At 44.8% G+C, this 24,508-nt stretch overlaps 1 protein-coding gene across 2 annotated transcripts in view; it reads right to left on the bottom strand.

Moving 5' to 3' along the window:
• LOC119970555 (xanthine dehydrogenase/oxidase-like) overlaps positions 1-24,508 on the bottom strand; it is a 225,224-nt gene that overhangs the window by 4,738 nt on the left and 195,978 nt on the right. For both annotated transcript variants that reach the window (XM_038805371.1, XM_038805370.1), the window contains 4 exons: positions 20,126-20,254; positions 17,127-17,260; positions 10,653-10,790; positions 8,593-8,740 (listed from right to left, as the gene is read on the bottom strand). In XM_038805371.1, coding sequence (XP_038661299.1) covers positions 8,593-8,740; positions 10,653-10,790; positions 17,127-17,260; positions 20,126-20,254 — 549 coding nt within the window. The remainder of the gene's footprint in view (positions 1-8,592; positions 8,741-10,652; positions 10,791-17,126; positions 17,261-20,125; positions 20,255-24,508) is intronic.

Genomic DNA, 24,508 nt, shown 5'->3' with positions numbered 1-24,508 from the left:
TGGAGCCGGCCCGCGGTGTGGTTCCGCCTTGTTGTGCGAGGCCGCCGCATCCATGCGTGGATCCATGGCCGGAGGTGCAGGCCCCGTATCTGCAGCCGGAGCTGCGAGGAGCACTCCGGGGCCCTGCTAGCTCCCTGCAAAACGGAGAATCACTCTGGACTTTCTCCAGGAAAGTCCAGAGTGATTCGCGCCCGTTTTCTCATGGGTGTAGGGACATAGCCCCACTATCAGAGAATACCGCCCACCATCTTCATTAAAGCAAATGCCAGAGCATAGTAACCTTCTGCAGTTCAAATCTACTTACTCAATGCATTTCAACAAAAAGGAAAGTAGCTGATTTAGGAAAATGAAAGAAGGGAGGTCATAGATATGTTGCTAATTTTTTCTCCCCCTACAAGACCAAGTGAACACTCTTTATCTGTGAATCTAGTCTGTGAATGCCAAAAAGTCCTTGAAATAAGAAAGGGCAGAGCAAAGGCACTTAAAACGGGCACTCAAAGTGCTCAATCCCATTTTACTTGTAAGTGAACTCAGGGTGAAAGCATTCGATGAGGGATCAAGATTGGGAATTCTGGTTGGTTTTCCCTTTCCACATCTGTAGGCACTGAGACTCTTCTATAGCATCTCCACTATAACCCCAAATCACATCAGCTAGTTTAGCCCAGATCAATAATCAGCATTTGATGCAGCATCATGTTCTGTCTATCAGTGTCTTGTCTGCACGTTGTTAAAATATCAAAGGCAGCTGGAACTTCCTGTTCATAAGGATGGACTAATTCAGTCTGTGGCACACTTGGCCTCTCCTCCAAGGTGCATCCCATTGAACAAAAGTCCTATTATCAATTGCGGGTTAGTGGTCACCTCTGAGTCACAAACTCATGGGTCCAAATCCCACTCCCAAGTTTTACAGAAACACTAGGCCCGCACTCGGGCAACATTCAGGGAGTGTTGCTCCATCAATGGTGCTGTCTTGCGGATGAGATGCTAAATGACATACAGAGATGTGGAAAGATCTGAAGACACTATTTGGAAAAGCAGAAGTGCTGTTCACCCTGATGTCCTGGCCCAAATCTACCCTGTGACTAACATCACTGATAAATGCTAACTTTTATTTTCTTGATATAGCAATGTGATCTGGCCAACCAGAACATCTGAAGAAAGATTTATATCATGGAACTCAAGACCACATGGAAAGCTTCATGAGAATAATCTAGGTGCATTAAGGAGGGAGGTATCTAAATACATGGGGGAAACGATAGAAGGATGCGCTGACACGGTGAGATGAAGCAGGGTTGGAGGCACTAAGATAAGCACTAAGATTTGTTGGACTGAATAGTCTGTTTCTGTGCTGTAAAATTCTATGCACTTCCACACTGTCACGTAAGGACGAGCAATATATGGTGGCTGAGCCAGCAATGCCAATATCCATGGACAAATTTTAAAAAAATTAATAATGGACTGTTCATCTTCAAATTGGCCTCTTTTCAAACATAATTTTCAGGAAATTCTGCAGTAATTTCTGATGAGTATTAGCAGTACCCACAGAATAGGTACACATAAATGGCAGTAATTTTTTGTCATTTATGCTCAATCATAATGACAACATAAAACTGAACTCCATGGTTGTGGGTGCTATGCTTCAAATGAAAATATGATTAATGCGGCCAAGTTTATTAACTTGTTGCTTTTTCTCTTAATGCTAACTGCTTCAGCCTGAATTTTCATTCTCGGTATAATGCCTGGCTCTGCAATTCCGACCTGGGAAAAAATACGCTGGAAGTTCAGATTTTTGGTCCATGGTGGTGGGTGAAAATGGGAGCCCTGTTGGGTGACCCAGAGAGAGAACCGAGGCTGTTGAGTGCAGAGCGGGGCTGGGCGAAAGGCTCGCCTCAGTCTCCGGCGCTTTGTTGAAAAAAATGAACAAAACATATAATAGCCCTCCAGCCCTCATTCCTCCTCCCCTGCTCCCCATCCCCACCATGGTCCCCCATACCCTCCATAACAATCTATGATCCTCCACCCACCCACCATACACTCTCATACCCTCCATGCCAACCTGTTCTCCTCCATCCATAACCCATGGCACTCCATTGCTCTAATGACAATTTAGTGCCAGCTCATACCAACCCATGCTCCCCACCTACCACCTTTTGTCCTTCTAGTCTCTGTGCCAATCCACCCACTATCCAGGGGTCTAGAACTAAGGGACATCATCTCAGAGTAACGGGAAAATCATCTTGTGCTTCGATAAAGATGAACTTATTCACTCAAAGGATAGTGGATCTATGGAATCCTCCATCCCATGGAGCTGCAGAAGCTCAGTCATTGAACATGTCCAAGACAGAGGTTGATAGATTTCAAAGAGCATGTGAAAGCGCGGGAAATGATTTCCTGCCAGTAGCATAGGCCTGTCTCAATGATTAAGCCATGCATGTCTAAGTACACACCGATACAGTGAAACTGCGAATGGCTCATTAAATCAGAATGGTGGGGCAGGCTCAAGGGTTGAAAGGACTACTCCTGCTCCAATGTTCCTATGGGTAGACCTCGGAACCCATGCAATAATGGGTATAATCCTAAATGTCTATTTATAAATACGCAGAAAAAAGACAATTCTATAAATAAACTTCCACCGGCACAGTGGTTAGTACTGTTGCCACACAGTGCCAGGGACCCGGGTTTAATTTGGGCCTTGGGTGACTGTCTGTGTGGAGTTTATACATTTTCCCAGTGTCTGCATGGTTTTCCTCCAGGTGCTCTGGTTACTTCCCACAGTCCAAAGATATGCAGTTCAGGTGGGGTTACGGAGATCAGTCGGGGGAGTGGGCCGAGGTAGGATGCTCTTTCAGAGGGTTGGTGCAGACTCAATGAGCTGAATGGTTTCCTTCTGTACTGTAGGTATTCTCTGATTCTATGAATAAATACCCATTCACTCCATTTAACGTATTTCAACCCATAAAACAAAAAGCATTTGTATTTTATAGTCTCACTTCAAAGACTTGATAAGCACTTGGAGCTGTCAATCAAACTGACAGTCACCCCACTGTGATAATGATAGGTTTTGAAATCGGTCATGCAGCATTAATATTAAAATATTAACCCCCACGCCTATTTTAACCAACAAAATGAAATAGCAAACACTAATTTTAAAGAAAATCTGTAGACAGTTTGTTCAACAATGAAGAGCAGGATATTTAAATCCCCTGACAGCTTCCCAGTTCCCTTTGACAGTTCCAGTTAGCTTATCCACATTTTACACACATTTATGTCTAATTTAAAAACCAAAGGGGATCATACCTCCCCCAAAGCATACCTTCTTTCACCCAAAGGGCACCTTACTTCCCCCAAAATGGTGTCCCAGGGTCACATCCAAACGGGTACCCCACCTCTCCAAATAACTCAGCTAACATTAGATTTCCTCCTACCAAGTCTAAAGCACACAAGTCCACTGGGCTAAATCGCTGGCTTTTAAAGCAGACCAAGGCAGGCCAGAAGCACGGTTCAATTCCCGTACCAGCCTCCCCGAACAGGCACCGGAATGTGGCGACTTGGGGCTTTTCACAGTAATTTCATTGAAGCCTACTCGTGACAATAAGCGATTTTCATTTTCATTTTTAGACATCTAACTAGCCGACATCAGGTCAGTCTGAAGGCAGCTGCAGTTTAACATGTGCAATTTCTCTCTGTGAACCACAGATCTACAATTTAGAACCTGTCCCCATTTTCACCCCCAATCCCACCACCACGAAAATAGTGATGTCCTTATTTGGGAGGCTCAAGCCTTATGATGTGGACGTAGAAGACTAGCCCGAGTATGCTGAAAGCTTGCTACTTTTTCAGTGGCAATAGCATAGAAGAGGGTGACAGACACAAAGCAATCCTTTTGACAGCATGCAGGGCCCCGATGTTCAGTTTATTAAAAGTTTAACTTATCCTGGAGCCCCAGACACTAATACGTCAATGAGCTTGTGGATCGAGTAGAGAACCATTATGACCCAAAACCATCAGTAATCCTCCAGCACTGCGGATTTAACATGGCTGGGAGGACCATTGGGGAACCAGTGACAGAATTTGTGGCTAAATTAAGGAAGCTGGCTGAATAGACTACAGGCGGCACGGTAGCACAGTGGTTAGCACTGTTGCTTCACAGCGGCAGGATCCCAGGTTCAATTCCCGGCTTGGATCACTGTCTGTGCGGAGTTTGCATGTTCTCCCCGTGGGTTTACTCCGGTTTCATCCCACACGTCTCAAAAAATGTGCTATTAGGTAATTTGGACATTCAGAATGTTCCCTCAGTGTATCCGAACAGGCGCCAGAATGTGGTGACTAGGGGCTTTTCACAGTAACTTCACTGCAGTGTTAATGTAAGCCTACTTGTGACAATAATAAAGATTATTATTAGATTATTATTACTATGAGTTTGGTCCATTCCGGACCAAGATGCTCTGCAGCGGTCTAGTGTGTGGGATCAATAATGCCACGATGCAAAAATAATTGTTGGCAGAACCCAAACTAGACCTCAGATGGCCTATTGAATTAACACTATCTTTGGAGAATGCCGAGAAAGGGGCACAAAAACTCTAAGAGATGATGGACAGTAGTGTTCTCAGACCAGAAGGGTGGGAGTGGGGGGAGGGATCCTCATAGAAAAAAGCCAGCGTTCCCATTTAAGGCTCCCATGTGCCTCACTCACCAGCAACTCAACATTCAGCCACTAAATTGATATCTCAGAAAATAGCCAGATAACCCTAAAAGTATCAGGAAAATCTCTCCGGAGGACTACATGTGTCAGTCAGAAGGCTGCTGAAAGTGTGGTCAAAGGACAAGCGAGGTTGCCATTTTCAGCAGTATGCATACTGCCCAGGCCGGAAACAAAAGTCATCTCAGGTCAGGACCTTGCAAGTCTATCTGCCCGCAGAGGATGAAATGATGCAACTAAACTGCATCCTCACTCCTAAACATGTCCCGTTAAAGATAACACTCATGCATACTGCCCAGGCCAGAAGCAAAATTCATCTCAGGTCAGGACCTTGCAAGTCTATCTGCCCTCAAAGGATGAAATGATGCAACTAAACTGCATCCTCACCCCTAAACATGTCCCGTTAAAGATAACACTCATGCATACTGCCCAGGCCAGAAGCAAAATTCATCTCAGGTCAGGACCTTGCAAGTCTATCTGCCCTCAGAGGATGAAATGATGCAACTAAACTGTATCCTCACCCCTAAACTTGCCCCGTTAAAGATAACACTCAAAGGCCATTCCCTAGAAATGGAGGTGGATACGGGAGCTATCGTTTCCATCGTTGGAGAACAGACCTTCCGCCGTTCGATTCCAGCCTCGGGTGACTGTGCCGAGTTCGCACATTTTCCCAGTGTCTGCTTGGGTTTCCTCCGGGTTCTCGAGTTTTCTCCCAAAGTCCAAAGATGTGGAGGTTAGGTGGATTGGCCATATTAAAAGAAATTGCCCTTAGTGTCCAAAGACGTGTAGATTAGATAGATTGGCCATGAACAATGTGTGGGGTTACAGGAATAGGGTGGGGGAGTGGGCCTAGGTAGAGTGCTCTTTCAGAGGGTGGGTGCTGCTGACTTGATGGGCCAATTGGCCTCCTTCTGAACTTTAACGATTCTACAGATCTTGCCCCGAGGCCTGTGAGACATCGGGCTAGGTTGGCCAAATACACAGGGGAACCTTTGAAGAATAGCGGACGACCAGGACCCCCGTTACCTGTGTGCAGCAGACAGCCTGACGAACACTCATTGTTGTACGAGGACCATCACTCAGCCTCTTAGGCAGAGAATGGCTTCAAAGAATCCATCTGGACTGGCTACAAATATTTAAACTAGGAACCGATGGATGATACAAGGTCAATGGCAAATACTTTGATTTATTCCAAGAAGGACTTTGTAGATTAAGGGAAAAAGAGCAAAGATTTATGTGGACCCATTACGCTACCCAAATATTTCAGGACAAAGCCAGTCCCATATGCCTCACTTGCCAAAGTAGAGACCAAACTCGAGTGGTTAGAGAGCCTTGGGATAAATGCGACCAATGCAGTTCGCAGAGTGGGCTGCACCAGTCATTCCCGTCCTCAAGCCCGATAAATTGGTCCACCTTTGCGGGGACTATAAATGAACGGTTAATAGAGCCTCACATTTAGGTCGGTACCCCATGCCCCACATCAAAGATCTATATGCAAAACTGCCAAGGGGTCAAACCTTCGCCAAACAAAATATAAGCCATGCTTAGCTCCAGCTAGAACTGGACGAGTCATTCAGGGAGTGACTAATACCTATTAGGGTTTATACGAATATACATACACGCCTGCCCTTCGGAGTATCGTCAGTATGCTCCCTTTTTCAACGTGCGATTCAACGAGAAAATTCTCCAAGGGCTACTTAGGGTGGCAGTACACTTAGACGATGTACTAATCACGTGAACCTCAGAAGAACCTGGAGGAGGTTTTAAGATGATTTTCTGACCCAGGCATTCAGTCTCAAATGAGAAAATGCTTTCCAGACAGCCAAAGTGATCTACCCAGGGTACCAAATTGATTTTTTTAAAAAGACTACACGCGTGGAGGATAATGTTAAGGCCATGAAAGAGGCACTGACCGCACAAAATTCGACAGAATTAAAATTCTTCCTCGGCCTCATGGAAAATTCATCCTAAACTTGGTCACTTTATTGTCACCACTGCACACGCTACTAATAAAATACCAGAAGGGTTATAGCAGGCACCTCAGGATGAAGGTTTCACGAAGGTGAAGCAGCGGTTACTATCATCAAACATCCTGGCTCATTATGACCCAAGAGAGAACTGGTGTTAACATAAGATGCCTCTCCATATGAAATAAGGGCAGTCCTTTTCCATCGGTGGGAAGATAGTACAGAGAGACCAAGAGCATATGCATCCAGAACCTTGACAGACGCAGAAAGACGATAGAGTCAGATTGAAAGGGAAGGATTGTCTGTTAATTTTAAAATTACATCCATATGTCTACGGCCAATATTTCACAATTATAACAGACCATAAACCCCTGCTGGACCTAAGAGAATAAAGCGATCGCCCCAACGCCTCAGCTCAGATCCAATGTTGGGCATTATTATTAGCGGCATTCAAATACTCTCTCCAGCATTGCCACGTAACACACATTGCGAGAGCGGATGCCCTGAGTCACCTCCCACACGTTTGGCCCCTCTGCTGGCATTGGACAAAGTCACCAAGACCTTGAACCTCCTGGATCTTTACCAGTATTCGCGAAGCAGATTCAAGCATGGATCCAGAAGGACCCCACACTGGAAAAATTGGGCCATGTGATCCTCAGTTGCAGAATCCAAGGACACCCTTCATGGATGACATGAAGCCCTTCCTCTTTAAATGACAAGAGCTGAGTGTAGAAGATGATATCATCCTGCGGGGAGCCCAAATAGTCATTCCCCTCCCCAGGTTGGCGTGCAATCCTGACGGAACTACCCGGGGTATCCAAGATGAAAAAGCTCGCAAAGAGCTAAATTTAATGGCACAGGCTTGATACAGACATCGTGAATCTGGTAAAGCAATGCTCATTTTGCCAGGAAAAACCAAAAGCTCCGGCCTTTGGCCTCTTTGCATCCATGGATATGGCCAGGAAGACCATGGGTACGGATGCACGTGGACTTCGCTGGCCCATTCTTGGGCTCGATGCTCCTTCTAATGGTCGATGCGCACTCAAAATGGTTAGAAGTACATCTGTTGTCCTCCAAGACTTCTCATGCAACAATAGAAAAGCTTCTTCAAGGTTTCTGTACCCACAGCATATCAGATGTCTGCATATCCAATCATGGTACTCCTTTTACCAGTGGAAAATTTCAAGCATTCATGAAGTTGAATGGCATTAAACACATCCAAACAGTGTCATACCATCCATTGTCTAATGGCCTGGATGAATGGTCAGTTTGAACATTCAAAACCGGAACAAAGAAACAACCTAGTGGTTCCCTGGATAAGAAGCTGGCTTGGTTATTCTTTGATTACAGACCACACCACATACAAAGACAGGATTCGTATCAGCTGAATTTTCAATGGGACAGCAACTATGCAACAGCCGCAGTCTGCTGTTTCTGAACTTGGGGAAGGTCAGGACCGAAGACAATCCTCCTTAACTGGTCTGAAACCATGTTGTGGGGGGTGTAGTGAAGAGCGAGAGAGGGAGGAAGGAATGAGAGAAAGAGAGAGCGATAGAGAGGTGAAGAGGGATGGCGAGTGACTGAGGTGAGGTGAGTGGAAATTACTGAATGCTTGTTTTGCAACAGCAAGAGAGATATAAAACCAGCCATGTGAGTAAGTTCAAAGATAGAAGTCCAAAGAACGCCAATCGTGAAGTTGATGGATTGTTGACCTCTCAGTCTCCCAAAGAAGGAGAATTGGCCATGTCTGAATTTAGAGTTTTGTATTTAAATGCTAATAAAACAAACTGTTAGTAAGTAATAAAGTGCAGTTGATGTTACTGGCAAAAGAGTTAAAAAAGAATTCCAACAGCCAAGGAAAAAAATATTGTGTACTAATCCACTAGATTTCAGTAAAGATATTGTATTTCTCCATTCTAAACCTACCTTGCTAAATGGTGGTTTGTAATCCCACGTCCCTGCATTCAGCACTTCCCCAGACTTGGGATCATAGATCATCTTCTCCATCAGCCAATATCCCATGCCCATGACAAAAGCACCTTCAATTTGTCCGATATCGATATCAGGGTTCATGCTGCAGATAATAAGGAGAAGAAAGATGAGTGACCATCTAAAACAGATCATTAATTTGTTTATTTATCTCATTGTTGTTCTTGGGGCCTTGCAGCATGCCTTGCTTTCACCATGGCATCAATAGAAAGTAAATTTGAAACGTAATGAATTGGGTGTAGGATGAATGGTGCTTTAGAAAAGTTAATTTCTTTCTTAATAACACTATGAGCATTGTCTTTGGCAGTATCAGCCACTTTTTGTTTTAAGTTACAGATGGTTTCAATTAATCTTTGGTGCGTTTTTTCCATTTCTGGTGTTCTTAGACCTTCGTAGCAATTAGGCATGGCTCGTGCTCAGAAGCTAAAGTTGGAATTGGAACTTCCCAACAGTTGCCCACATGTAACTCACCTGGTGAAGGAGCTGTGCTCCGAAAGCTAATGATTCCAAACAAACCTGTTGGACTTTAACCTGGTGTAGTAAGACTTCTTACTGTGCCCAACCCAGTCCAACGCCGGCATCTCCACATTATCACATATAACTTGGCACCTAAGCAGGTGCAGTCGTAACCAGCAGATAATACATAATGGATTCCAGATAATAAAATCAAGGTTTTTAAAAGAATTAGTTTTGTAATACAAACACATCAGATTTACAAAGCTTCCACTGGTGGCACTGATTGTTGTGACATGTCAGTCCTAAGTTTTTCTGTTGACACAATTGTTTTCACAACCAGTGAGTGCTTTATTGTCTTGACTTAAGTGATCCGCTTATTGAACAAAAACATTTTTCTGGAAAAAGAGGAAACGATCTTCCATGAACTTTCATTGAAATGGTAAGACATCACTGAAGCAAAGCCTCACCAGAATGGTTCCCTCTGCAGCAGATGTGGGGAACCATTCAAATTTCCATTGAATTAGGTGGGACCAGAAGATCCCAGCCAAGCTTCACGATTTTTGACTTGATTTGCCTACATTGCAATAATCATTATAAGAACAACTATATTTTGATATATTATCTCCAATTTTTAACTAATGAAGAAAAACTACGCACTGGCTGGAATTTTCTAGCCGTTTAGGCTGGCGGGATATTCCAGTCCCACCAATGGCACATTCCTGCCACGAGTTTCCCATGGCAAAGAACAAAGAAGAGTACGGCACAGGAACAGGCCCTTCGGCCCTCCAAGCCTGCGCCGACCATGCTGCCTGTCGAAAAAGGCAGGGGTGCATTCAACTGGAAACCCTGTTTATAACAGCAGGACCAGAAGATCCCACCGCCAGCCAATGGCGAGCCACCTCTACCACTGTGAAACACACGCAGGTTGCGTGGAAAATCCCGTTCACTGTTTGCGGATGAGGGACAGTGGTTCAGGATGGAGCAACTCTCCCAGCATGGGAATAAGGCTGGACCATCTAAACCTCAGGTGGCAGAGGGGGAGAGGATTGTGATTGGCATTGTCAATGGCCAGTGGGGAATATCAAAGTGTGCAAAGATACATGAAAGAGGATGAACCATTGTGGTGGGGATGTGGGTGGAAGGGTCTCAGGTGGGGGCTTCATAATTCTCAGGGAGGAATTGTGAGAGAAGTGGTCAGGTTGCAGTGAGATGTGCTTCCCTCTGCTGGGATACAGCGAGATGGAGTGACGGGTCCCGGGAAGGTACCCTTGGATGGGATGGTATTTTATCTCGCCATTGGAAATGGAATGTTGCAACCAACCAACCTTCCCGTACATATTTAAAAGAATAACATGCATCTCACATGTGCTAACCAGTGATCCAAATGTTCAGATTCAAAGAACAACCTGAATGTACAATCTCACTGACCGTTTCATGTGAATGATCTCCTTTCATCGCAGGAAAAGAATGTGAAAGTGACAAACTGCCAACATTTCATCTGTAACAACATATTGGGGCTTTCTGCCAATTTTGTTTCCTACCTTTCACCACAATCAAAAAGTATATCCACTTGGTTGATCTGGTTCTCGCCAGTCAGGACATCAATTTCAGCCTCTGCCACAGTTACTCCATATGAGTTATACTGAGGGGCGTCTCTGGGCTGTGGGTCAGGCCATATCCTAAACAAAAAACACAGTCATGTCTTTATAAAGCGATCAATCATTGTAGTTCATTCCTTAGAAAAATACACTGCAAAGACACAATTTAGGTTACTTTTATGAGGTGGTGAAACAAAGAAAACTAATGAATATTTCTGCTTGTGATATTTACAAAATGGGAAAATACCGTAGTCCGTCATTTAAGAAACTAGGGTACCAGCAATAGTGCCTAAAATCACAGCACAGGTAGTAGAGTGCAGGTCTCCAATAACACATTTGACTTATAATTGAATGAAATAAGTTTATGAACGGTGGCATGGTGCCAATTGAAACATCCACACTGTCAACAAATGGATGGGTGTACACAAAGAGTTGAATCTCAGATCTGCTGTTGTGTGAAACCAGAAACCAGATAATGAGGCAGAACCACACTTGGTTGTTCAATTACACTGACCAACATCCAGCTATAAAATGCCACTGGTGGGATGCCAGGTGCAGGCTGCCTGATTGCCATCAGAACATGGTCAGTGCCAAGAGAAAATATATATGCAGCACGACCAAACATTTCTCAATTAGAAAGTATTTTAGCTGGCACTTCTAAGTTAATTTTATTTAATCAATCACTTATTTCTATACATGTGTCGCCTGAGGGGCATAGACAGAGTGGATACCCAGAGGCTTTTCCCCAGGGTAGAGGGGTCAATTACTAGGGGGCATAGGTTTAAGGTGCGAGGGGCGAGGTTTAGAGGAAATGTACGAGGCAAGTTTTTTTACACAGAGGGTAGTGGGTGCCTGGAACTCGCTGCCGGAGGAAGTGATAGATGCAGGGACGATAGTGACATTTAAGGGGCATCTGGACAAATACATGAATAGGATTGGAATAAGAGCATAGGAACCTAAGAACTAGGAGCAGGAGTAGGCCATCTGGCCCCTCAAGCCTGCTCCGCCATTCAATGAGATCATGGCTGATCTTTTGTGGACTCAGCTCCACTTTCCGGCCCGAACACCAGAGGGGTACCAATATCCTGGGGGGGAGATTTGCTAGTGCTCTTCGGGGGGGTTTAAACTAATTCAGCAGGGGGATGGGAACCTAAATTGTAGTCCCAGTGTACAGGATGTTGAGAGTAGTGAGGTCAGGGATAGGGTTAAAAGTTCGAAAGAGGGCACCGGCAAGCAGGACGCTGGTTTGAAGTGTGTCTACTTCAACGCCAGGAGCATCCGGAATAAGGTGGGTGAGCTTGCAGCATGGGTTGGTACCTGGGATCTCGATGTTGTGGCGATTTCGGAGACATGGGTAGAGCAGGGACAGGAATGGTTGTTGCAGGTTCCAGGATTTAGATGTTTCTGTAAGAACAGAGAAGATGATAAAAGAGGGGGGGGTGTGGCATTGTTAATCAAGGAAAGTATTACGGCGGTAGAAAAGACGCTTGAGGACTCGTCTACTGAGGCAGTATGGGCCGAGGTTAGGAACAGTAGAGGAGAGGTCACCCTGTTGGGAGTTGTCTATAGACCTCCGAATAGTCCCAGAGATGTCGAGGAAAGGATTGCAAAGATGATTCTTGACAGGAGCGAGAGTAACAGGGTAGTTGTTATGGGGGACTTTAACTTTCCAAATATTGACTAGAAATACTATAGTTCGAGTACTATAGATGGGTCAGTTTTTGTGCAGTGTGTGCAGGAGGGTTTTCTGACACAGTATGTAGACAGACCAACAAGGGGCGAGGCCACATTGGATTTGGTACTGGGTAATGAACCCGGCCAGGTGTTAGATTTAGATGTAGGTGAGCACTTTGGTGATAGTGATCACAACTCGGTTATGTTTACTTTAGCAATGGGCAGGGATAGGTATATACCGCAAGGCAAGAATTATAGCTGGGGGAAAGGCAATTATGATGCTATTCGGCAAGATTTAGGAGGTATAGGATGGGGAAGGAAACTGCAGGGGATGGGTACAATCGAAATGTGGAGCTTTTTCAAGGAACAGCTACTGCGTGTCCTTGATAAGTATGTACCTGTCAGGCAGGGAGGAAGTTGTCGAGCAAGGGAGCCGTGGTTTACTAAGGAAGTTGAAGCACTTGTCAAGAGGAAGAAGAAGGCTTATGTTAGGATGAGACATGAAGGCTCAGTTAGGGCACTTGAGAGTTACAAGTTAGCCAGGAAGGACCTAAAGGGAGAGTTAAGAAGAGCGAGGAGAGGACACGAAAAGTCGTTGGCGGATAGGATCAAGGAAAACCCTAAGGCTTTCTATAGGTATATCAGGAACAAAAGAATGACTCGAGTAAGATTAGGGCCAATCAAGGATAGTAGTGGAAAGTTGTGTGTGGAATCAGAGGAGATAGGGGAAGCATTAAATGGATATTTTTCGTCAGTGTTTACACTGGAGAAAGACAATGTTGTCGAGGAGAACACTCAGGTTCAGTCGACCAGGCTAGATGGAATCGAGGTTCAAAAGGAGGAGATGTTAGCAATTTTAGAAAATGTCAAAATAGATAAGTCCCCTGGGCCAGATGGGATTTATCCTAGGATTCTCTGGGAAGCCAGGGAGGAGATTGCAGAGCCTTTGTCCTTGATATTTATGTCGTCTTTGTCGACAGGAATAGTGCCGGAAGACTGGAGGATAGCAAATGTTGTCCCCTTGTTCAAGAAGGGGAGTAGAGTCAACCCTGGTAATTATAGACCTGTGAGCCTTACTTCGGTTGTGGGTAAAATGTTGGAAAAGGTTATAAGAGATAGGGTTTATAATCATCTTGAAAAGAACAAGTTGATTAGCGATACTCAACACGGTTTTGTGAAGGGTAGGTCATGTCTCACAAACCTTATTGAGTTTTTTGAGAAGGTGACCAAACAGGTGGATCAGGGTAAAGCTGTTGATGTGGTGTATATGGATTTCAGTAAGGCGTTTGATAAGGTTCCCCACGGTAGGCTATTGCAGAAAATAAGGAAGTATGGAATTGAAGGTGATTTAGCGGTTTGGATCAGTAATTGGCTAGCTGAAAGAAGACAGAAGGTGGTGGTTGATGGCAAATGTTCATCCTGGAGTTCAGTTACTAGTGGTGTACCGCAAGGATCTGTTTTGGGGCCACTGCTGTTTGTCATTTTTATAAATGACCTGGAAGAGGGTGCAGAAGGATGGGTTAGTAAATTTGCAGATGACACGAAGGTCGGTGGAGTTGTGGATAGTGCTGAAGGATGTTATAGGATACAGAGGGACATAGATAAGCTGCAGAGCTGGGCTGAGAGGTGGCAGATGGAGTTTAATGCGGAAAAGTGTGAGGTGGTTCACTTTGGAAGGAGTAACAGGAATGCAGAGTACTGGGCTAATGGCAAGATTCTTGGTAGTGTAGATGAACAGAGAGATCTCGGCATCCAGGTACATAAATCCTTGAAAGTTGCCACCCAGGTTAATCGGGCTGTTAAGAAGGCATATGGTGTGCTAGCCTTTATAAGCAGGGGGATTGAGTTTCGGAACCACAGGGTCATGCTGCAGCTGTACATAACTCTGGTGCGGCCACACCTGGAGTACTGCGTGCAGTTCTGGTCACCACATTATAGGAAGGATGTGGAAGCTTTGGAAAGGGTTCAGAGGAGATTTACTAGGATGTTGCCTGGTATGGAGGGAAGGTCTTACGAGGAAAGGCTCAGGGAATTGAGGTTGTTTTCGTTAGAGAGGAGAAGGCTGAGAGGTGACTTAATAGAGACATATAAGATAGTCAGAGGGTTAGATAGGGTGGACAGTGAGAGTCTTTTTCCTCGGATGGTGATGACCAACACGAGGGGACATAGCTTTAAATTGAGGGGTGAGAGATATAGGACAGATGTCAGAGGCAGTTTCTTTACTCAGAGAGTAGTAGGGGTGTGGAACGCCCTGCCTGCAACAGTAGTAGACTCGCCAACTTTAAGGGCATTTAAGTGGTCACTGGATAGACATATGGATGAAAATGGAATAGTGTAGGTCAGATAGGCTTCAGATGGTTTCACAGGTCGGCGCAACATCGAGGGCCGAAGGGCCCGTACTGCGCTGTAGTGTTCTATGTTCTATTTTCTAACCCTTAATCCCTTCATTCTTCAAAAAACTATCTATCTTTACCTTAAAAACATGTAATGAAGGAGCCTTAACTGCTTCACTGGGCAAGGAATTCCATAGATTCACAACCCTTTGGGTGAAGAAGTTCCTCCTAAACTCAGTCCTAAATCTACTTCCCCTTATTTTGAGGCTGCGTCCCCTAGTTCTGCTTTCACCCGCCAGTGGAAACAACCTGCCCGCATCTATCCTATCTATTTCCTTCATAATTTTAAATGTTTCTATAAGATCCCCCCTCATCCTTCTAAATTCCAACGAGTACAGTCCCAGTCTACTCAACCTCTCCTCATAATCCAACCCCTTCAGCTCTGGGATTAACCTAGTGAATCTCCTCTGCACACCCTCCAGTGCCAGTACGTCCTTTCTCAAGTAAGGAGACCAAAACTGAACACAATACTCCAGGTGTGGCCTCACTAACACCTTATACAATTGCAGCATAACCTCCCTCGTCTTAAACTCCATCCCTCTAGCAATGAAGGACAAAATTCCATTTGCCGCCTTAATCACCTGTTGCACCTGTAAACCAACCTTCTGTGACTCATGCACTCGCACACCCAAGTCTCTCTGCACAGCAGCATGCTTTAATATTTTATCGTTTAAATAATAATCCCGTTTGCTGTTATTCCTACCAAAATGGATAACCTCACATTTGTCAACATTGTATTCCATCTGCCAGACCCTAGCCCATTCACTTAACCTATCCAAATCCCTCTGCAGACTTCCAGTATCCTCTGCACTTTTCGCTTTACCACTCATCTTAGTGTCATCTGCAAACTTGGACACATTCCACTTGGTCCCCAACTCCAAATCATCTATGTAAATTGTGAACAATTGTGGGCCCAACACGGATCCCTGAGGGACACCACTAGCTACTGATTGCCAACCAGAGAACCACCCATTAATCCCCACTCTTTGATTTCTATTAATTAACCAATCCTCTATCCATGCTACTACTTTACCCTTAATGCCATGCATCTTTATCTTATGCAGCAACCTTTTGTGTTGCACCTTGTCAAAGACTTTCTGGAAATCCAGATTTACCACATCCATTGGCTCCAACCACAAAATACGGATACGGACCCAGAAAGTGTAGAAGATTTTAGTTTAGACGGGCAGCATGGTCGGCACGGGCTTGGAGGGCCGAAGGGCCTGTTCCTGTGCTGTACTTTTCTTTATTCTTTGCCTGTCCGGTGCCAGGGTTTGGGACATCTGTTCAGGGCTGCAGACGAACATGCAGTGGGAGGGAGAGGATCCAGCAACTGGGCAGCACGGAGACACAGTGGTTAGCACTGCTGCCTCACAGTGGCAGGGACCCGGGTTCAATTTTAGCCTTGAGTGACTTTGTAGCATTTGTATGTTCTCCCCGTGACTGTGTGGGTTTCCTCCAGATGCTCCGGTTTCCTCCCACAGTCCAAAATGTGCAGGTTAATGAAATGAAAAAATGAAAATCGCTTATTGTCACGAGTAGGCTTCAATGAAGTTACTGTGAAAAGCCCCTAGTCGCCACATTCCGGTGCCTGTCCGGGGAGGCTGATACGGAAATCGAACCGTGCTGCTGGCCTGGTTTAAAAGCCAGCGATTTAGCCCAGTGAGCTAAATCAGGTTAGATGGATTGGTCACGATAAATTGCCCCTTAGTGTCCACAGGTATACAGGTTAGGTTATGGGATTACAGGTTTGGACAGAGTGGATTGGTGCAGACTCGGTAGGCCGAATAGCTTCCTTCTGTACTGTAGGGATTTTTTGATTTTGTAGTTGTAGTCCATGTAGGTACCAACGACATAGGTAGAACTGGGAAAGAGGTTCTGCATAGAGAGTATGAGGAGTTAGTCACTACATTGAAAATAATAATAATCTTTATTGTCACAAATAGGCTTACATTAACACTGCAATAAAGTTACTGTGAAAAGCCCCTAATCGGGTACACAGAGGGAGAATTCAGAATGTCCAAATTACCTAACAGCACGTCCTTTGGAACTTGTGGGAGGAAACCGGAGAACCCGGAGGAAACCCACGCAGACATGGGAAGCAGGTGCAGACTCCGCACAGAAAGCAGAACTTCAAAGTTATATAATCTCTGGATTGCTAGATTTCTGTGGGCTGTTTTCTTTGAGGTCAGCCAGAGAATTGCTGTCTTGTCATTGACTGCAAAGTCCAAGCCTATATATTTTAATAACTAAGTTTTATTATTTTAAAGCAAACACAGACTCAAACGAATGAAGAGTAACTTTATCAGTCACATTCAAGAAGGACTACTTGATGAATTCAGTTACTTACCAATTTTGCGCAGTCAAATTCACCTTGTCTTTAAAACAAGCTGCCACCAGGTCCTTCCAAGGGGTACCTGGTGGAAGTTTACCCTTCACAGGTTTCATTCTCTTCCTTAATATCTCGCAACAATTTTTTACTCCCTGTGAGAAAACCAAAGCACAGATTTACCCAAGCACGAGCCTGGGACCGACAAATGAAATAGTGTAATCCAACAACTCAATGCTTTCCCAAAACAACGTTTGAGACCACAAACCTATCCCAACCTGATCTAAGCTCCTCATGAAATAGCAATTATAAATTAAGTGTCGCTCCAAATAGACACCTGTTGTTGCAGCTTTTCATCAGGAAAACTTGCAAGAATACCAAATGTAAAGGGAACAACAATTCTACTACAGTATGTGAGAAAACAGTGCTGATTGGTTTGTAGGTGGACTCCAATTGGTAGAGGCTTTATCATGGAGAATGGATAAAAGCAAATTACCGCAGATGCTGGAATCTGAAACCAAAAAGAAAATGCTGGAAAATCTCAGCGGGGATCTCAGCATGGAGAATGCCTCAGCTAACTGATGACTTACAGTTAACCGCCAAGCTTTGTTTGAATTCAAACTAGGAATGTTGGCTCTGATTGGTCAAGGCATTGCCCTGAGGAATGAACTAGAGAATGGCTGTTACCTATTTTATTTAGTTGAAAAAGACATGTGCATACATTTTCTTTTTGTCTGCAAAGGGCAGTGCCCGTGTATGCTTAGCATACGCAAGTGAGCTACACTGCCAACCCAACTGATAATCTTAAATTGGTTGTCAGTGCAACTCTTAGCACACTGCAGATTGCTTAGCAAATGTTGTTTATCGTGGAATCACCATGTTTTGAGCTTTGCAAGCAAGGGTTATTTGGATAAGGTCAGTACCTTGCCTAATTCAAACAGCCGAAGGGGGGCATGCTGGTTGACTTGGAAACATACTGCATGCTATAGTTCCCGCACATTTGGTGTTCTTGTGAATTTCCTGATGAGTGCAAGATGAAAAGCTTTGGCAACATGTCTTTTTTGACAATATTCAAGTTCTGTGCTACCAAATGACTAATTCTAAATTAATATCTGCTTATAGGCGTACATGGTATTTGAAATGGTACATGCCCTATCAGCATATCCTTCTTTTCCTTTCTCCTTCATATACTTACCTAACTTCCCCTTAAGTACATTAGCTCAACAACTGCATGTGATAGAGCGCTTCACATTCTACCCACACTCGAGTAAATACGTTCCTCCGAAATTCACTACTACATTTATGAGTGAACATCTTATATTTGTGGAAACCTTTTAGAATAAAAAAATGTAACTGGGTTCAACAAATCCGAGGTTTCTCACTGATTAGCTATCATTCCACATGATTGGGCAAAGCCAGAGTATTAACTGGTGCTGGGGAGGAGGTACCAACAGAATATAATGAACTGGAGGGTTCTCCAGATCCATGCATGTAGCTGTGACTCAGTTGTGAGCACTCTCATCTTTGAGCCAGAAGATTGTGGGTTCAAAGCCTGATCCAGGACTGGAACACAAAAATCAAAGTTTACATTCCTGTGCAGTACTGAGAGAGTGCTGCACAGTTGGAGGTGCCATCTTTTAGATGAGAAGTGAAATCAAGGCTCCCATCTGGCCCCTCTAGTGGATGCAAATGATTCCATGGCATAATTTTTAAGAAGAGCTCAAGAATTATACCTGGTGTCCTGGCCAATATTTGTCGCTCAATCAAAATCATAAAACAGATTAACTGGTCATGAACACATTGATGTTTGAAGGTGCGCTTGCTGTATGCAAATTGGCTGTTGTATTTCCTATAATACAAACAGTAACTATGGGTGCAATCCAACGGCCGTGTCATGACCAACTCAGCCAATCTCATGAGAGGCCTCTTGCTAGATTTACCCGGCTCGCCATGACTCGCGAGATCAAACGGGATCTCGCGAGACATCGCGAGCTGGGTCCCGCCCACAATGGGTGGGGCCTAAATGTGCAGGTTTAAGGCAGAATGGCACATGGGGGGGGGGGGGGGGGTCTCCCAGGTGATCGGAGGCCCCTGGATGGTCGCCCTCTGGGCAGGGTTGCACCCTGGAACTGCTGATGCTACCCGGGTGTTGTAGTTAATATTTTTCCCGCTTCTGGACTGTGATAGAAAGATTCAACAACGCTCGTTAAGAAAACAAAACTAAGCTTTATTTGCGAATTACAACTGTCTGCATGCAGAAATGGCTGAAACTTGGAGTCAGAAAGCAGTCAAATACAAACTGCTGGGTCGGTCCCAAGTCTGCGCTATTGCAGACAAATAGGACGATATTTATACATTATAGAATCAAGATAACATGAATACAGCTTGGTCAGGAATTTGATCAAAAGTAAAACATAAGTAATATCATAAAACTGGCGTCATCTTGCTGACCTTTAGACTCGGGGTCTCATATCATTATCTTGTCTTTTGGTCGCATGTTTAAGAAACGGAGCAGACTTGTTTAAGTATCGAAAGATACTAGTTCTAGCTTATCTTGTGTATTTAGACTGCTCTGGGGTATGACTACTGAGTTTTATCCGAGTTTAGAGTCAGCAGGTTTTCTGGTCAAGTTGACCTTTCCTGCTTGTATTTGTGCCTTAGGTTATGCGAAGTCAGTTTAAATTTAATTGTACCAAGAAACTTGACTAGTTTTCCCATCATGCCATTATTTGCTTCGCACAACACCACACGGGCACCTTGCCACCTGGCACCATGACAATGCCACCTGGGTGATGGAAATGTGGAAGATGATCAGTTGAATCGGGATGCTGGTGCAGCCGACATCTGGTAGGATTCCACTTTTAGCATTTCCACTCAGCCAAACTTTACTGTGCCACCAATAGGAGCCACTACTGGCAGGAAATTATGAAAATTCATTATCAAATGATTTAAGTACAATCTTTAATAGCGCATTGATGGTGAATTAAAGAATGTCCGTATTGAATAACTCAAAAACTCACCAAACAGTTGAGCTCGCTGGTGACACTGCCGCCAGTTGCACCAGAGTTCGGACTGTTAACTGTTGTTGTTGGTTTTATGGAGATCAAGTTAATTGGAATACCTAATGTATAGGCACATACTTGAGCAACCTCAGGAGATAGAAATCAGACATTTATTTCAACATGAAACCAATCAAAACACAATGTAGAAAAAGAAACAGTCAAAATATTGGAACAAATTCTCATCTCTCCTCATCCCAGAGGGAACTGGGCAATGCACATTTTACACAGGCTTGACACGAGCTGAATCTGGTCCATCTTCTACAAATACTTAGTTATTTTCTGGGAGAGTAGTACATGTGACTGCACCTTGGAATTGGAGGAAGAGCAGTTTTGCATAGTAGATCTTAAAGCAGGAGAGCAATGTGGGCCCAATCTTCCTTGGAGAATTTCAGCATAATTGCAATCCAAGAACAGAGTTGCACTATTTCCTTGAGGAAATTTACAATGAACTGGTATGTTGGTTTAATGCTGAAACATTTGTGCGCATGAATTTTGTTGATTGACGCATTGCTTCAAAGATAGGTCTATTAAAATCATGTATCATTAATTTACATGGCTCTACCCTTCATGTCAAAACCCAGTTCAAGTGAATTACGTCATATTCTGGTCTGGATCTACTTCCAGATCGGTGCAGTGCAGCCTGAAAACAACTGATAGTATTGTAAACGGATTTCAGAAGTTTAATTGACGAACTTTTAAGGAAGAAAAACCTAGACCAAGATTTGCACCATTCTTGTATCCTGTCAGTCCCGATGCACCCAAATCTATCCCTCAATAAAATTCTCAATGACAGATTATCCCATCATTATAACATTTCTGTTTGTGGAAGGTACTGTTTGCAAATTCGCTACCAATTCCCCTACATTAATTAATTGGATTAGGCCAGTTTACAGAGGCTAGAGTCACAGTGTAAAGGTGAGCCAGCTACAGTGCAGACTTTGTTTGCACTGAGTGCTGAATTTGGGTGCATTTGAGTGCTATAGTGAGAGTTTGGTGACTGAGGGAGTTAGGTGAGGAGGGAGCAAGGTCCTCCTTTCATTTCATTTCCTCAGAGAGCGAGAAGGGAGCCGGGAGTTTACAGAGAGTGCAGCTGACTGGGAGCAGAGCCGGAGGGCGGAGTTCCAGTTGGTCCAAAGAGCAGCTACATTCTGTAAGGTAAGAGGGGATGGAGGCTAGGGCAGTTGCATGCTCCTCCTGCAGGATGTGGGTGGTGAGGGATACCACCGGTGTCCCCGCTGACTACACCTGCGGGAAGTGAACCCAACTCCAGCTCCTCAGAGACCGTGTTAGGGAACTGCAGCTGGATGAACTTCGGATCATCTGGGAGGCAGAGGGGTTAATAGAGAAGAGTTACAGGGAGGTAGCCACACCCAAGGTATAGGACAAGAGTAGCTGGGTTTCAGTCAGGGGAAGGAAAACGAACAGGCAGACAGTGCAGGGATCCCTTATGGCCGTTCCCCGTCAAAACAAGTATACCGTTTTGGATGATGTTGGGTGGGGATGACCTACCGGGGGAAGGCCCTAGCGGCCAGGTCTTTGGCACTGAGTCAGGCTCTGTGGCTCAGAAGGGAAGGGGGGAGAATAGAAAAGCAATAGTGATAGGAGACTCAATGGTTTGGGGAATGGATAGGAGATTCTGTGGTCACGATCGAGACTCCCGGAAAGTATGTTGCCTCCTGGGTGCCAAGGCCAGAGATGTCTTGGATCGAGTCTACAGGATTCTTAAGGGGGAGGGTGAGCAACCAGAAGTCGCGGTGCACATACGCCATAGAAAAGAAATGAAATGAAATGAAAACTGCTTATTGTCACAAGTAGGCTTCAAATGAAGTTACTGTGAAAAGCCCCTAGTCGCCACATTCCGCGCCTGTTCAGGGAGGCTGGTACGGGAATTGAACTGTGCTGCTGGCCTGCCTTGGTCTGCTTTCAAAGCCAGCGATTTAGCCGTGTGCTAAACCAGCCCCTGCTGGTTTAGAAAAGCGGTGTGGATCTAAAAGTGATTTTAGGGAGTTAGGTTGGAAGCTAAAGAGCAGGACAAGCAGAGTAGTGATCTCAGGATTGCTGCCGGTGCCACGTGCAAGTGAGGCAAGGAACAGAGAGTGAGTGCAGCTGAACATGTGGCTACAGGGCTGGTGCAGGAGGGAAGGTTTCAGATATAGAACATAGAACAGTACAGCACAGAACAGGCCCTTCGGCCCTCGATGTTGTGCCAAGCCATGATCACCCTACTCAAACCCACGTATCCACCCTATACCCGTAACCCAACAACCCCCCTCTTAACCTTACTTTTTAGGACACTATGGGCAATTTAGCATGGCAAATCCACCTAACCCGCACATCTTTGGACTGTGGGAGGAAACCGGAGCACCCGGAGGAAACCCACGCACACACGGGGAGGACGTGCAGACTCCGCACAGTGACCCAGCCGGGAATCGAACCTGGGACCCTGGAGCTGTGAAGCATTTATGTTAACCACCATGCTACCGTGCTGCCATATGTGGATCATTGGGATATCTTCTGGGGAAGGTGGGACCTGTACATGAAGGACGGATTGCACCTAAACTGAAGGGTCACCAATATCCTGGGTGGGAGGTTTGCGAGAGCTCTTCGAGAGGGTTTAAACTAGTTTGGCAGGGGGATGGGAATCAAAGCTATGGATCAGAGGATAGGGTAGCTGTTGAACAGGCAGAAATTGTATGCAGCAAGTCTGTGAGGAAGGATAGACAGTTGATAGGGCAAAGTTGCACTCAGTGGAATGGGTTAAAGTGTGTCTGTTTCAATGCCAGGAGTGGCAGGAATAAGGGAGATGAACTTAGAACATGGATCAGTACTTGGAACTACGATGTTGTGGCCATTACAGAGATATGGATTTCACAGGGGCAGGAATGGTTGTTAGATGTTCCGGGATTTAGATGTTTTCAGAAGAATAGGGTGGGAGGAAAAAGAGGGAGAGTAGCACTGTTAATTAGGGAGTGCACCACAGCAGCAGAAAAGGAGGTAGGGACCTTGTTGCCCATGAGAAAAGTATGAACCAGGTTAATAGACTCGAACAGGTTGATATTAAGGAGGATGACGGGATATACTGCGGGAAGCGAGGGAGGAGATTGCTGCGCCGTTGGCGATGATCTTTGCGTCCTCACTCTCCACTGGAGTAGTACCGCATGATTGGAGGGAAGCGAATGTTGTTGCCCTGTTCAAGAAAGGGAATGAAATGAAATGAAATGAAAATCGCTTATTGTCACGAGTAGGCTTCAATGAAGTTACTGTGAAAAGCCCCTAGTCGCCACATTCCGGCACCTGTCCGGGGAGGCTGGTACGGGAATCGAACCGTGCTGCTGGCCTGCTTGGTCTGCTTTAAAAGCCAGCGATTTAGCCCAGTGAGCTAAACCAGCCCCTGGTTAGTGAATAGGGAAATCCCTGGGAATTACAGACCCATCAGTCTTACGTCTTTGGTAAGCAAAATATTGGAAAGGATTCTGAGAGATAGGATTCATGATTATTTAGAAAAACATAGTTTGATTAAAGATAGTCAGCATGGCTTTGTGAGGGGCAGGTCATGCCTCACAATTCTTTGAGGATGTGAGGAGACACATTGATGAAGGTCAGACAGTGGATGTGGTGTATATGGATTTCAGTAAGGCATTTGATAAGGTTCCCTATGGTAGGCTCATTCAGAAAGTTAGGGGGCATGGGATACAGGGAAATTTGGCTGTCAGGATACAGAATTGGCTGGCCAAAAAAAAGACGAGTGGTAGTGGATGGAAAGTATTCCGCCTGGATGTTTGTGACCAGTGGTGTCCCGCAAGGATCTGTTCTGGGACCTCTGCTCTTTGAAGTTTTTATAAATGACTTGGATGAGGAAGTGGAAGGGTGGGTTAGTAAGTTTGCCAATGACATGAAGGTTGGGGGAGTTGTAGATAGTGTTGAGGGTTCTTGCACATTACAACAGGACAGTGACAGGATGCAGAGCTGGGCTGAGAAGTGGTAGATGGAGTTCAACCTTGATAAATGTGAAATGCTTCATTTTGGAAGGTCAAATTTGAATGCAGAATACAGGGTTAAAGGATTCTTGAAAGTGTGGATGAACAGAGGGATTTTAGGGTCCGTATTCATAGATCCCTCAAAGTTGCCACCCAGGTTGATAGGGTTGTTAAGAAGACGTATGGTGTGTTGGCTTTCATGAACAGGGGATTGAATTTAAGAGCCGCGAGGTTTTGCTGCAGCTTTATAAAACTCTAGTTAGACCACACTTGGAATATTGTGTCCAGTTCTGGTTGCCTCATTATAGGAAGGATGTGGATTCTTTGGAAAGGGTACAGAGGAGATTTACCAGAATGCTGCCTG

The sequence above is a fragment of the Scyliorhinus canicula genome, chromosome 8, assembly GCF_902713615.1.
Source record: "Scyliorhinus canicula chromosome 8, sScyCan1.1, whole genome shotgun sequence".
Classification (NCBI taxonomy): Eukaryota; Metazoa; Chordata; class Chondrichthyes; order Carcharhiniformes; family Scyliorhinidae; genus Scyliorhinus; species Scyliorhinus canicula.
This window is presented reverse-complemented; position numbering and strand designations above follow the sequence as displayed.